The sequence below is a fragment of the Nicotiana tabacum genome, chromosome 9, assembly GCF_000715075.1.
Source record: "Nicotiana tabacum cultivar K326 chromosome 9, ASM71507v2, whole genome shotgun sequence".
Lineage (NCBI taxonomy): Eukaryota > Viridiplantae > Streptophyta > Magnoliopsida > Solanales > Solanaceae > Nicotiana > Nicotiana tabacum.
Window position 1 is genome coordinate 102,420,560 of NC_134088.1, and position 15,487 is coordinate 102,436,046.

Consider the following 15,487-nt stretch of genomic DNA (forward strand, 5'->3'; position numbering starts at 1 on the left):
AGTAGAATTTGTGTTTTATAATTTCTCTTGGTTTAAAATTTTGTTAATGAATGCGTAATTCATTAAGTTGGCTTGCCTAGCCGTAGTGTTGGGCGCCATCACAACCTATAGGTGAAATTGGGTCATGACATTATAAGCCTGGGAAACCCAGTCTATAATAATCTGAGACTAAATACAATAAATAAAAGGATAGGGAAGGAGAGATAAGGTCTGCGAAACATAGCAGCTACCTCTGAATCTCCAAAAAATTAACTGTGTGAAAGAATCAACGCCCACTGTGTCCGGGGTCACTCGGATCTGCACACGAAGTGCAAGGTTTATTATGAGTACAACCAACTCAATAAGTAACAATAATAAATAAGGAACTGAAAGTAGTGATGAGCTTCTCAGCTAAGTCCAAATACAGTACTTTCCAACATAAAAGGGTAGGCATGCTCTCAAGTTCAACATTTAAAATTTCACAGTAATTTCATAGTATCAAATTTGACTGAAACAGAAAATAATATTTTTTTGAAATTTTTAAAATAGTGATATATGACAGCTGAAATGCAGCAAATAATGAAATCAATGCATTCTCTCAGAGTAACAGTCACCCAGTCCTCCCATTCACTCCAACCTCACAGTCACTCTTTTCTTACAGTCACTCATTCTTCACAATCACTCAGCACTCGGTACTCGCACTCGGCACTCACACTCAGTAGGTATCTGCGCTCACTGGGGGTGTATATAGACTCCGGAGGGGCTCCTTCAGCCCAAGCGCTATATCAAGTCAATCATGGCATAAATCAATGAAACATGTTGCGGCGTGCAGCCCGATCCCATAAATATCCTCATAATTAGGCCCTCAGCCTCACTCAGTCATCAACCTCTCCAGTCTCTCGGGCTCTCAGAAATCATGATAATCAGCCCAAAAATAATAATATGATGTATTAATAAATAGCAACAGAGACTGAGATATGATATGAAGTGAATAAACATGACTGAGTATGAAATTATAATTTGAACATATAATTCAATCACAGAAATGATCCCGGTGGGTACCAATACTAACAGCATATGTCTAAGCATGATTTTTTAATACGAGTCTCAGCTCAATTTTCTCTAACACATAGAGAATGTACTGGTATCAACAGATTATTCAACTACACAGTTCCATGGAATTTGACCAAGTCACAATTTTTACGGTGCACGTCCACACGCTCGTCACCTAGCATGTGTGTCACCTCAAAACCAATTACATAACACATAATCTGGGGTTTAGTACCCCCAGGACCAATTTTAGAACTGTTACTTACCTCAAACCGTGTAATTTCTTACTCCGCTATGCCCTTACCTTGCGAATTAGTCTCCAAAAACCTCGTATCTAGACACAATTAATTCGTTTCAGTCCATAAAAATTATAGGAATTAATTCCATAAGAAAATACTAATTTTCCAATAAAATCCTAAATTTAACTCAAAATTCATCTGTAGGGCCCACGTCTCGGAACCCAACAAAAGTTACAAAATATAAATGCTCATCCAACCACGAGTCCAACCATACAAATTTCACCAAATTCCGACATCAACTTGACCCTCAAATCTTCAACTAAAATCTTTGAAGATTTCTACCATTTTCAACCCAATCTTTACCTATTTGAACTCAATAATATTTCCATAAACCTTATTGATACGTATAAATAATACTCTTACACCCAAGAATCATACTCTTCATCACTCATCTTTACCCAAACTCGAAATCGAAGACTAAGGGTTAGAACCTTACCTCTTGGGTGAAGATCTTGTGATATTTCCTTATTGGATTTCAAAGCTTGAACAAGATCTGGATAAACAAAGCACTTGAGCTTGTTCCTCTCTCTAGAACACTCTCCCTTCTCTCTAAAAATATCAGATTTTTGCTCCAAAATGAGCTTCAAGGGCTATAAATCGAAATTGGATCGGGTCAAAAATTAGAAAGAATTGAAGACCCGACGCAGATTTGCGATCGCATAACACGTATGCGGTCCGCAAACTGACCGCATAATTGAAGCTCCAAAACGAGGGTCGCCTGGATAGGTCTGCGGTGATTATGCGACCCTCATACCTGTTCTGCGGTCGCATAATGCACCACAGATTTTCTCAAATCTTGCCTCGCATTTGCTTCACTCTGCGGCCATTATGCGGTCCGCAGAGTGATTCTGCGACAGCATAATGGGTCGCAGAAACGTCCTCTTATGCCGAAATTTTTTTTTTACTCCCCAGTGCATTATTCAACCCAAAAAGTCCGAGCCGCGGCGAGCAAGCTCGCCGCGAGAAATTTCTATAACCTTTATACTAATTGATCTACCTCGGCACCACAAAACCTTAATTTTCTTAGCAAAAATTCTCCGGGGTCTTTATACATAAGTCAACATCCGATCAGCCTTTTCAATTTAAATTCTAAACCTTGGAACTAAGTGTTCTAAATCATTCCAAAACCTCACCGGACCTGAACCAATTACCCCCGGCAAGTCACATAACAAATGTAAGGCATAAATTGAACAGTAAATGGGAGAACGGGGTTGTAATACTCAAAATGACCGGCCGGATCGTTACAGTAACATAGAAATGTTGAATACCTAAAATCAAAACTCAAAGGAGAAATAAAAGACTCAACAAGTTTAAGTCCAAATGTAGAGAAGAACTCAATTTATCAATGAAGTGTTCTTTTTGTGGGAGGTGGTTAATTTGTATCACCAGCTTCTGATCTACAACCAGCAATTAATATAAAATTCCAAAAACGATAAGTCCACATTTATTTTTAAAATGTGGACTTATCATTTTTGGTTTATTACATTTCAGTTACGAAAGGAAAAAATCGTTATGTAAATTTTGAAAATGACACGTTTTTCTTACATGTAGGTTAAGTTTTCTTGTGATTTTGCAGATGAGTTTAGTTTAGTTTTGGTGATGAAACTGAGTTTACTTAATAGTTCAAACGGATTCTTCCATGATCCAATTTTTGTTAGATAATACAATATAAATTGAGATTAACTCCTCCAGTAATTTGCTAGTTCAACCGAAAATTGCACAGAGGTTACACATAGGTTGCAACGATTTAATTTCTTTATTTATATATAGAGATATAGATATATGAATTCTTTTTTATTTGTCCTCTTCCTGAATTATTGATCTTATTTTCCGACACACACCATTTCTTCAACCCATTTTTTTTCAAGTCTCCACCTTTATTTCTTTTCTTTTCTACTATTCTTTAGTTTTATGTCTCTTCATTTTTTTTTTCCAGGTGTCCGATTATGCGAAGACACTAAATTGTATCTTGATTCATTTGTCATCATCTTCATTTTTTGTCACAACTACTTCTAAGTTTATATATATATATATATATATATATATATATATATATATATATATATATATATTAGACCATTTGCTTTAAAGATGGCATGAAATGTCTTTCGTCTAATTCTAAGTTGTGAATCTTTGGTCAATTGCCCCCCATATCCCAAGCATCTCAATATTTCCTAATTGAGAAGGGTTATAAGTGCAATTTTGTACATAAGTGCCTTCAAATTATTACATACTCCAATAGATAGAACGCCTTGCAACAACTAACTTTCAATACTTCTTCTAACTTATGTGACTTTCTATTATTTTTAATTGTCTTTCTTTTTAGTTTGTCTAGAAAACGTAAATTTAATTTTAATTTTTTTATTTTTATACTTCCTTTGTATTAATTTGTTTGAACTTTTTTCAGAGTACGTTGTTAAATTAACTAATTTTCGGTGTAAATATATACATATATTCTATAAATATTTTAAAATAAAATTTATATATTTAAAAACTACATAAAAAAGTTATAACTATAAACTATAAAAGTTAACAATTTAAATTATTTAAAAACTATTTACAAAATATATAGTTAAAGAAAATTTTGTTTGATTCCGTACAATAAATTCATTATTTTTTATAAATGGAGGGAGTAACTTATTTTAGATTATAATTTTAAATTTTTTCTTAAATGCCCTCAGTTACATAAACTGGGAGTCTGGGACAGAGGGAGTCATCTGCAGGGTCATACTCGTAATCCCACAAATACAAATCCTTTACCTGATAAACGAAAGGTTCAAATCAAAGCTAGGAGAAACACGAATTAGAAAGCAAAAAGAATCTGTAGAAATTCAAGTGAAAAAGATGGGTTCGACCGCCATTTCAACACAACAAGCATTCAGCAACCTTCAAAAAATAACCCCTTTAAGCTACTCTAGCAGTAGTAGAAGTATAAGGACAAGGAGTGGTAATGGACAGTGTTTTTGGAGCAGAAGAAGAAGGGCGGCGCCATCAAGGTGCTGCGCGGCGACGGCGGCGGCGGCGGAGGTGGCGGCGAAAGAGAACCGGCAAGCAGTGTTAAAGAACGGTGACGATACGTTGGAAATATGCAGAGTGCTGAATGGGATGTGGCAAACGAGTGGTGGGTGGGGAAGAATTGATCGAAACGACGCCGTTGAGGCTATGCTTAAATATGCTGACGCTGGTCTTTCTACTTTCGACATGGCTGACCACTGTATGAACTCATCTCCTGCGTCTTTTTTCTTTTAACATGTTACGTGGCATGTTATGATTGGCTTGTCTTTCTTATGTGCTATGTTTGGACAGGTCAGTATAGTCTTAGCTTTTGGAATTTGTCCCGTAGCCCCACCCCACCCCCTTCTTTTTTTTTCCATTTTCAGTTTCGTACTTTAGATGTTATGTTGGGAAATCACTGGACAGACAATAGAAACGTAGCCAAATAATAAAAACAGATAAGAGAAGCCTTATTTTAAATGAACCAGTCATTACTAACTACTCATATTTTGATGTCATTCTATGTGAAGTGTGATAACTGTTTAACTACACTTTACACTACCTTATTGATCAAGAATGGCAGAGCTCTTGAACAACAGTTTCAGTCAATTTTGCTTGAACTCAATCAAGATTAAGTCTTTTAGAGCAACTGAAGCAAGAACATTAACACCACGGCCATTCAAATGCTTGTTAACTGAAGATAAGCAACGGGCTATAGTTAAGAATTGGAAAGATTAACTGGATATCTGTAGAGTTGTCAATGGGATGTGGCAGACTAGTGGCGGATGGGGAAAAATCGAACGAGATAGTGCAGTTGATGCTATGCTTCAATATGCTGATGCTGGACTTAACACTTTTGACTTGGCTGATATATGTAAACCTTATATTTGAATTCTTCTCCATGTTTATTGTCGCGATTTTGCTCACATTGCTTATGTCATAATTTCATCGTTGTGGGGTGTTTTCTATGTGGCTAATGACTTGTATAGTATTAATCAATATCGTATTATTGATATATGTATTATGTAGGATTAGAGCAGTTTTTGATCAGTTGGATCACAAAGAGTCAGTGTTTATAAGTAAATGTCTTCTTATCATGGTTGGCTTTGCAGATGGACCTGCCGAAGATCTTTATGGCATCTTCATTAATAGAGTACGCAGAGAACGCCCACCGGAACTTCTAGAAACTGTGAGAGGGTGAGTTACAAAAGCATGCTTCTTTACTAAGATTGTTGAGCACGTAGAATGTAATTGCTCTTTCGAATGAATCTGCTTACCTCCTGTTAACTGTGATGGTATCAGAGTTTGCTTTAAAATACTCAAATTTGCATAATAACAATGCATATAAAGAACTGTAATAGCTTGAAGGAAAAGTTAGACCCCTAAACTTTGTTCTTCTGATTTTGCAATGCAGGCTTACCAAATGGGTACCACCACCGGTCAAGATGACCCGCAGTTTTGTTGTTCAGAACATTGATGTTTCAAGGAAAAGGATGGATGTTGCATCCTTGGACATGCTTCAATTTCATTGGTAATAACCATCTCTGGTCTTTATTAATAATACTACTCATGTCATTGTTCAAATGTTAAGAAAATGGCAGTGAAAAATAATAGACTGTCAATCTGATGTTTACACCAACGGGTTACTGCTTTTCTTATTTTCTTGGGTTTAATTTGTTTTAGCACAAACAGTGCATACTGTAAGTTGTACTAGACAATCGGTCAACGCACATTAAAAAGAAACCACTAAAGCTATCGTCTCTTGTTCTACTCATGAGTTTTTGTTTTTTCTTCTCAAAATGCTATCCGTTAGGTGATATGATTGCTTTCATCATGTAAGGTTCCAATATTAAACTAGCAGCCAACGTCTTATATTTGTAGTATAATAGCAACATTTACCTAGACTTGCAGCCCACTTCTTAAACGTGTGGTATGATAGCGAACTTATGAACTTCAAATAAAAGTGTCCCATATCAGACAATTTTTGGCCCTTGGGATCGGAGGAGAGTACTTTTTCTCAAAGCACTGATTCACGCTGAACTAGTCTTTCCACTCATCTACCCAATTATAGAAGGAATTGGAAAACATTAACTTTTAGTTTCTCTTACTCTTTGCTTTTCTGCTTGAACACTAGGTGGGACTACTCTAATTCTGGTTACCTAGACGCACTAAAGCATCTTACAGATCTCAAAGAAGAAGGTTAGTCATATATTGCAGTCTTGGAGCTTTTCATCCCGAAGTTGTCTATTACGCTATATAGTGACACAGCTGACATGCAGGCAAGATTAAGACCATTGCTTTGACTAATTTTGACACTGAGAGATTAAGGATAATTCTGGAAAATGGGATCCCGGTGGTTAGCAATCAGGTATTGAGTTCTTGCCAGTTTTCGTTGTTCTGCCCTTTGCTCCATATTCTGCACTCAGCTCTGAAGTAAATGCGGTTGTTTTTGCAGGTACAACATTCACTTGTTGACATGCGTCCTCAACAGAAAATGGCAGAGCTTTGTCAGCTTACAGGAGTCAAACTTATAACGTCCGTATCTTTCTCTCTCTCTTAACTTTTGAGGATGCAGCAAGTTGCTACAACGATACATAACTTCGTCATTTTCTATCACCTAAAATTGAAGTCGTTAAGCCTAAATGATAGTAGTTACTTTTCAGGGCTACCTTGTACAAGCCAGCACTATCTGATGTATTCCTAACTTTGCTTTGAATGCAGGTATGGAACAGTAATGGGAGGGTTATTATCTGAAAAGTTTCTTGATACCAACTTATCGATACCTTTCGCTGCCCCTCCATTGAACACTCCTTCACTACAGAAGTACAAAAGGGTAATTTCGCCTATAAAAACTATTTGTTGCAGTCATATTGATGAATCTGTTATTCCTCCATAGGGGATTATTTTGTGAGTACCTAGAACTTGCAAAACAAATATAAGTTGGGGGGCTTCCTTTTTTCTTTTCTTTTTTTTTCAGTTTTTCTTATGGGTGGGGGCCTTGTCATTTGGCTCTGTACGGAAAACGAACTATATCGTCTGTCCTGTTTCCTGGCATTTGAATTCTTCTCATTTTGACAGAAGATATAGTTTCTTGATTATATGAGTATTTGGCTCAACGAATTTCCTTTTTTTCCGGAAAATAAAACTTTGCAGATGGTTGATGCTTGGGGAGGATGGAGTCTCTTTCAAGAGTTGCTCAGGACACTGAAAACTGTGGCCAATAAGCACGGGGTCTCCATTCCAACAGTTGCCGTGAAATACATACTAGATCAGGTATTTACCAGTTTTAATCATTTCTTGCATATCAAGAAGAGAGTTATGTCAGCTCTACTGATGCATTGTGGCTAAATCTGTTGTATTACTATTGCAGCCAACTGTGGCAGGATCGATGGTAGGTGTTAGGCTTGGTCTGTCGGAACACATTAAAGATGTCAATGCTGTGTTTTCTTTGGTTCTTGATGAAGAAGACATTAGCAGCATCCTACAAGTCACAAACAAAGGTAAAGATCTTCAAAAAGTTATTGGCGATTGCGGGGATGAATACAGGCGTGCTTAGAGCCATTAAAAGGGACATGGTCTCTTTCCTATACACTTGTACCTATGAAAAATGTCATTGCAGGCATTGTTGAGTTGTAAATACTGCAGGCTTGGAAATTGCAAAACAAACTCTTTCTACTCTATAATGTATTTTAAAAGTTCTATTTATAGAAAAGTAAACATCTTTGCTTTCAACAGGAAACTAGAAATTTATTTTGGAATGGATAAAGAGCCTTCTGAATCGTACAAAAAACTCAATTTATCTCTAGACAATGGTTCTTAAAGGACTGCCTAGATTAAAATACAAATACAAAGTTCTCACTCCGAGGGTGAAGTAATATTTTGGTTTGATTTGATTTGATTTGGTTTTGTTTGTACATTTAACAAGCTGATATAATTGATTTGTTTTTGATTTAGACACAAAAACTGAATCATAAACAGCCATACGAGCTAGCCGTCAAATGATAGACAAATCGTTTCTCTACCTCCAATTTTAAACTGTTAGCAATGAACTTTCCCAAAGATATTTATTTATTTTAAACTCAAGTCACGATTTTATTACCATTCCAATGCAAAAGATACAATTTGAAAAAGGAGGGTATAGCCTGGCCTTCTATATGGATTGAGGATTTGACACAACAAATTCATACAATAAGTACGGAATTGATGGGATTATCTCCGCACCAACATGCCAATTGGTAATGAAGTTGAGAACTCATGGTGGTTCATACACTATGGTACTTGGTCTTCTCTGACTCGGAATGCTGAAATTTGCCATCTATCTACATTTAGAAGCCCTTTGACCTGCCGCGGCAATGTATCAAAATAAGTGAAAATATACACTTCCTCTAATTGGTGACTTAGAGAAGCCATCTTGTCCGCAACTTGATTTGCTTCTCTAAAACAATGTCTAATGATTAGACCCTTTTGTTCAACCAGTGTTTTTACCTCCATAACAGCACTGTTGATTCTCCGTGGTGTGGAACATATGCCTTGAATGCAGTTGTGAAGTAGCAAGGAATCAGTTTCACCAATAATCAGTCCATATTCTTGTTGAACGCACCAGTTTAGGCCAAAAAGAAGGGCCTCTGTTTCTGCTAAGTTACTTGTTCCTTGACCCATTGGTATAGCATAAGCCATAAGCATTTTACCACAACTGTCTCTAACCACCCCGCCACCTCCACAATTCTCATTAACACAACTATCATCACTGTTTAACTTAACAAAGAGCAAAGGTGGTTTAAGCCACTTAACCTCAGTTATGCACCTGTCAACCAGAGAGTAGTCAAAGAGTTTACATATATCTTCCCAATTATTGTTAACAGTTAGTTTCCCAAAATGAGAGTTAACTAATTGGGCAATGTTAAAAGTGATAAGGCACTTGGATCTTGCCACTGATGGCCTCTCCATTTCGTATTTACTACAACACCTTGACCTCCACAACTCCCATACAACAATAGGAGGCATAATCTGGAAAACAAATGCAGCAACAGAGTTTATGTAGTTATGATTCCAATAGTTAGCAAAGAGAGTTCTTAAGGGGATGTTCATATGAGCTATTCCAACCATTCCAGCAAAAATCGCCCACACTTGTTGTGCAAACTGCCCCTGACAAAATAAGTGTTCACACGTTTCCTCGCCTGGGATCATTCCGAGGGAAAGGCAACAACAACATTTAAAGGCTAAAGAAATCCCAAACCTCGTGATCCTTTCATCTGTTGCGATTTTTCCATGGGTAGCTATCTAAGCCAAGAAAGACATCTTTAATGGGACATCTTTATGCCATAACTTAGAGTCAAACGGAGCAAGATCCCTTCTTTGTCTTAATGCATTCCAAGCAGAGGCCACACTGAATTTTTATGAAGAAGTAATTATCCAGATTGGAGTATCATCCTCTTTTTGGCCAATTGTGATCTAAATAGAGGCTACCAAAGTTTTAACAACTTCAGGAGGCGTAATATGTAAGCAAGACCAGTCCCATACTCCATCCCTATATACTTCATTAACCTTGGTATTGTCATACCCGTCATCTTCGCCTAAGCTGGAAGACAAAAGGACCAAAATTGGTCCAATTATCATACCAAAAGCTGCTATTACCTCTCCCAACTCTCCATAAGATGTTCTGCTCTACTTCATATTTTAATTTGCACATAGCCTGCCAATTATGGGATTTGCCGGTTGTCCATTGACTAATCAGTGATGATAGATTCTACAATATTTGGCTTTGACAAATTGGGACCATAGGGAGTTTGTAGTTCTCAACCTCCACCATTGCTTTGTTGTGAAGGCTTTGCAGACATCCTCCAACTTTCTAAAATTAGCCCCTCCCTCTTCATATGGAAAACAAAGTTTGGACCATGCGGACCAATGGTATCCGTCGCTAGTCTCTTGCCCAGACCAAAAGAAACTAACTAAGTACCTCTCAATTGTAGCGATAGTACCCTTGGTTGGATGAACTGCAGCCAATGTATGGACATTCAGGGCCAATAGAACATGCCTGATAAGAACTACCCTGCCTCCAGAAGAAAGTAGCTTTAAATGCCATCCTTTGATCTTGTTAATCACCCTGCTAACCATCCCTGCAAAGGTAGACAACGTTTTTCTACCAGAATATATAGGACAACCGAGGTAATTGATAGGAAGGGGTTCATGTCTCATCTCTGTTATTTCCTCAATCCTGCGAATGGATCTTTGTGTTGCAGAAGAAGGCACTGAGAAACTGCATTTAGATTTATTGATCTTCTGCCCAGAAACTTGTTCATATGTTACTAATGTTGCTTGGATCAGCTGAAGAGTAGTTTTCCCACCATTGCAAAATAAAATAATATCATCGGCAAAAGCGAGATGGTTGATTTGTGGACCATGACTACTCATGTAGAAATCTTTGTACCCTCTGTGCTTCTGGAGTTCATTCAATAATAGGGATAACAATTCATCACTCAAAACAAAAGGAGATGGGGAGAGAGGAACGCCTTGTCTAAACCCTCTCCCATATTTAAAAAATCTGTGTCTACTCCCATTCACAATTATTGTGTACCAATTGTTTGAAATATATCTATAAATAATGTCAATCCAACTCTCAGCAAAACCCAATTTTCTCAGCATGAGGCAGAGAAAAGACCATGATACTCTACCATATGCTTTTGCCATGTCTAATTTCATAACCACATTTCTCCCCTCAACAGGTTTCCCAATATCATTCACAATCTCTTGAGCCAACAAAATATTCTCAATTATGGCTCTACCTTTAACAAATCCACTCTGATTATGTGAAATGATTCTAGGCAACATGGTACTCAATCTAGCATTTAAGAGCTTAGCAATAATCCTGCTAGACACATTGCACAAACTAATAGGCCTAATGTCTGAGAAGGTTTGAGAGGATTCCACCTTTGGAAGCATTACTAGACATGTGTGAGTGAAAAATCTAGGTAACTGAGCTCCATCAAAAAAGGCTACTACAACATTAAACACAGTTTCACAATAATAGACCAGGCACTTTAGTAGAACCTGCCAGTAAGACCATCAGGTCCAGGTGCACTATCAACATCCAACATGAAGACACATTTTTTTAACCTCCTATATGGTTGGTATTTCAGTGAGGAAAGCATTATCCTCTTCAGTAACAGTTCTCTTCACCACATCCAGCACGGTAAGATCTTCAATGGTTATTTCAGCACCAAATAGTTGTTGAAAGAATCTGACTGCTACCCCTGCCACGTCTTTCGTACCTTCCATAAGATTGTCATTATCATCTCTGATCCTTTGGATGTTTAATTTCTTCCTTCTATCCTTGATTATAACATGAAAGAAAGATGTGTTATCATCACCCTCTATCAACCATTTAACTCTTGCCTTCTGCCTTAGAATTGAGTCTTGCAGCTTCAAAAATCTGGTAAATTCTGCTCTTGCTTTAGATAAGTTCATTCTGCATTCAGGAGATAGATCAGAGATCATTGCCTCCTCCAAACTTCTTATAAGAGCTTCAAGCCTCTTTGGTTCTTCATATATATCACCAAAAGCTTGTCTGGACCAAGCACTGAGAGTAGAGCACACTTTCTTAAGCTTCTGATGAAAATGTACAAAAGATTGCCAAAACCTTCTTCTGGCCAGGCTTATTGGATTTTCCCCAAGTACTCCTCATGTTCTACCCATATATTGAAAAATTTAAAATACTTTACAAAATCAGAGCTAGTGATGGCCGCAAATATTAGTAATGGAGCATGGTCAGAGCAAGACCTAGATAGATGGGTGACGACTGTGCTCCCAAATGAATCAAATCATTCTGCATTGTAGACCAGCCTGTCCAACCTCTCCCAAATAGTATTAGGGGGATCCCTGTTGTCACTCCAGGTGAACTGAGAGCCACAATATCCAGCATCCTGAAGTCTACAGTGAGACAAACAAGCCAGAAAATCCAAATTGTCTTCAACTCTGAAAGGTCTTCCTCCTTTCTTCTCCTCCTCACATGAAACAACATTAAAGTCACCCACCACACCCCATGGACCATTAACCCAACTGGCTACATCTCTAAACTCCTCCCATAAGCGACATCTCAAAGTCTCATCACACTTTGCATAGACAGCAGAAATGTAAAAAGGTTGAGTACCTACAGAGTTAGATATCCGCAAGAGAACGTGTTGTTCTCTATCCTCCAGAATCTCTATCACATAGTCAGAGGACCAAAATATCCAAATCTTGTTGGCACAATTTGAAAAACAAGATTGATATCCCAGTATCCTTTTATATCTGTCAATCTTCCTGGCATTCACCATTGGCTCTTGTAGAATTACAAATGGTAATTTGTATTGTTGTATGAGAATTTTGAGTCTTTCACAAGCTCCTTGGGAGCCTATACCTCTAATATTCCATGAGATTGGACTAATCATGAGAAACATCACAGATTAGGCCATTTGTCTCTAATTTGTTGTTTATTTTGCCTCCCTTCAGGAACATTACAGGTCTCCCAACATTTGAGCTTATTACCCCTCTAGGAGACATATTGTTGAAATAGGTAACACTTTTGCGCACTTGGTTGGCACAATTACTACTATCTTCAAGTATTTGCTTGCCCCGCCTATGTTGTTCATCATCTGATTTGGAGTTCTCCAATTCTTCTGAGAGAGCCTCCATATCAACATCATTAAAGTTCATGTTTAGACAGTTAGCTCGGATATCTTCCTCACCATTGTTGGAACAAGAATTAGTGATATTGGTGATGCCCCCTCTAGGATCTGCATGTTCATCATTTTGAGTGAGTTGCTCATAGTCATCATTTTGAGAGTTAACCAAACATTGAACACTAGGAGCATCATGAAATGTTGGTTTACCACCTAAGGCTTCCTTCTCCTTCTCATTAGCCTTCCTTGCAGCAATCCTAGCTGAAAGCTCAGGATCCAAGCCAAACATTTTACCTAGACTTACCATCTCGTAGTTAGTTTCCTCCTCATCCATCAATCTAACCTCATCTGGGATGCTTATAGTGGTGGCAAAACGTTTTTTCTTCTTTCGAATCGCACTCATCTCCTCCTAGTTGACTTGGAGCATAGATTCCTGCATAATTTGATAGTGGTATTATGTGGCAAGGAGAATAGTCTCCTTCCTTTGCTTCACCTTCCCACTAGTTCTCTGAATCTCCTTGAATAAAGGCTTCACCGTTTTTTTCCTAGAGGTCCTTTCTTTATCTAGTCTGGTCGTCTTTCGGGGTTGTGAAGGCTTTTGTCCAGTTACCATGCTCCCATTGATTGTAACATCCATGCTAATTTGCTGCCCACTATCATTGTGATTGATAGTAATGACATTTTGACCATTTTTCCTTCTGAAATATTGAGATCCTCCATTCAATTTAGAATTTTGGATCAAGTTAGATTCTTTTACACTATTATTGGAGGTTTCATTCCTTCTGTTATTTAAGTTTTTTCCCTTTCTTCTTGCAACTTCCTGCCAACCTCCATCCCCAGTAAACTTTCCTCTGCCTTCTCCTACACTGACAGCTCGAATCTCCCGATCGGTTGGGTTCCCAGGTACAGTTAGAGGCACTAGTTGGCTTTTTGGCGTATCCACCTGCATTGGTGTATGTTCCTTTTTTTGTTGGATTTGCTGGCCAGACCCTGAATCCCTAAATAGGTTCCCGTCTCCTTTTTGAAGCTTATCCGAGGTTGCTACTCCCTTCCTCAATTCAGGATGTTGGACCTTGCATCTATCATCACTATGACCCCGAACTTTACAATAAAAGCAATAAGCAGGAAAGGTCTCATACTCCACTTTCTGCACAATCGCTTCCAATCTACCATCCTTCTTCCTTATTTTAACTAATACCTCGTTAATTGTAGGCTTAGCTAGGTCAATCTCAACCCTAATTTTTGCAGTAGTAGGCCTCGTCTTTGAGAGGGTGGCCTTATCCATGATTAGAGGCATTCCCACTAGTTCTAAAATCCTGCACAAAGCAGCCCAATCATAGTAATGCCAAGGTAAATCTGGAAGGTTAATCCAGATAGGGTCCAAGGTTGTTTCAACACCCGCTTTAAACTTCTTAGTCCATTTCTGAATTTTCATTATATGATCCCCAAATTGCAAGAAAGGTCTGGCATATACATCCATATGATCATACCTGTTGTCAAAATCAATAAACACGTGTTGCATATCTTTAGCTCCAATACGAATTTTTCCTCTTCCAAGAAAGATCCTTGCAAACTCATCTCTAATGAATTCGATTGAAGGTCTTGTTCTGAGGAATTAACCAACAATGGTCCATTTGCAGGTAGCAGCGACAACAAGAAGCTCATCCTCTTACTCTGTGAATACTACAACTAGTTTTCCTTGAACGAGCTCATATAGCCTCGGTATGAGTCGTATTTGACTTCGAGTCTCTGAAGGTCGGTTTCGAAGTGCATCTACATATGAGTCTTCTTGTTGAGTTACTAATTGAGAAGCACTAGAAGTAGAGGGAACTCCCGTTTGGATCTGTTCTAAGACTAACGGGCCATCCCTTTTTGCACCTTTATGTTGCAGATCTTGTGGCCCATGGTTCAGATCTCCCTGGGTTTGGGGTATTAATCTGATTTTGTGGAATCTGATTGGGACCTAAGGGGGTTGGATTTGGCTGATTTGTTGTTGTGTGAGTTGAAAAGTGGGGAACTTTGGTATGAAGTGGGAGGCGAGGACCATCTCCCATGTTGTAACAGAAACTGCAACTTATTCACACCCAAGTTTCACAAAACCCTAGGTACTTGAGTCATGAACGAGGAACTGTCGGTCCTCCTAATGTCTATTTCTTGTTGACTTTCCCAAAGATATATTTTTATTAATGTGGTATTTATACTTTCTTGAGCCAATGGTCTACTGGAAATAATCTCTCTATCCTCACAAGGTAGGGGTAAGGTTTGCGTACACACTACCCTCCCCAGACCCCACATGGGATAATACTGGGTATGTTGTTGTTGTATACAATTTATAACTTTCATTCGAATTCTATACTCATATCGACAATTTTCAAGTTCTTTTTTTCTTCTTCTAAATGCATAGTTAAAATTAGATGGCATAGTATATGTTAAGTGTTATAAATTAAAGCAAAAATTCTTATCATGGTTAAAGTAATAAAAGTTTTCATCCAAGACACATATCTTACA

At 37.9% G+C, this 15,487-nt stretch overlaps 2 protein-coding genes across 2 annotated transcripts; one reads left to right on the forward strand and one right to left on the reverse strand.

Moving 5' to 3' along the window:
* The first annotated feature begins 4,123 nt into the window (after positions 1-4,123).
* Positions 4,124-8,054, forward strand: LOC107791917 (putative oxidoreductase At1g06690, chloroplastic). The gene is given in 10 exon segments (XM_016614069.2): positions 4,124-4,462; positions 4,464-4,542; positions 5,435-5,519; positions 5,737-5,853; positions 6,457-6,521; positions 6,602-6,690; positions 6,778-6,857; positions 7,044-7,155; positions 7,476-7,595; positions 7,693-8,054. Coding segments are annotated over 10 exon segments (981 nt in total). The 5' UTR covers positions 4,124-4,414; the 3' UTR covers positions 7,879-8,054.
* A 3,384-nt stretch (positions 8,055-11,438) lies between these two features.
* LOC142164065 (uncharacterized) lies at positions 11,439-12,634 on the reverse strand. The gene is made up of 2 exons (XM_075221236.1): positions 12,171-12,634; positions 11,439-11,886 (listed from the first exon to the last, which is right to left on the reverse strand). The coding sequence occupies exons 1-2, from the start codon at positions 12,632-12,634 to the stop codon at positions 11,439-11,441; spliced, it is 912 nt and encodes a 303-aa protein (XP_075077337.1).
* Between the last annotated feature and the right edge of the window lie 2,853 nt (positions 12,635-15,487).

Bases quoted from the DNA above. Each gene is read 5' to 3' on its own strand.
- LOC142164065 (XM_075221236.1), bottom strand. From the start codon at position 12,634: ATGGTGAATGCCAGGAAGATTGACAGATATAAAAGGATACTGGGATAT. The intron at 11,887-12,170 runs GTTGGACAGGCT...TGCTTGGTCCAG, and splicing joins CCTAATACTATTTGGGAGAG to ACAAGCTTTTGGTGATATAT.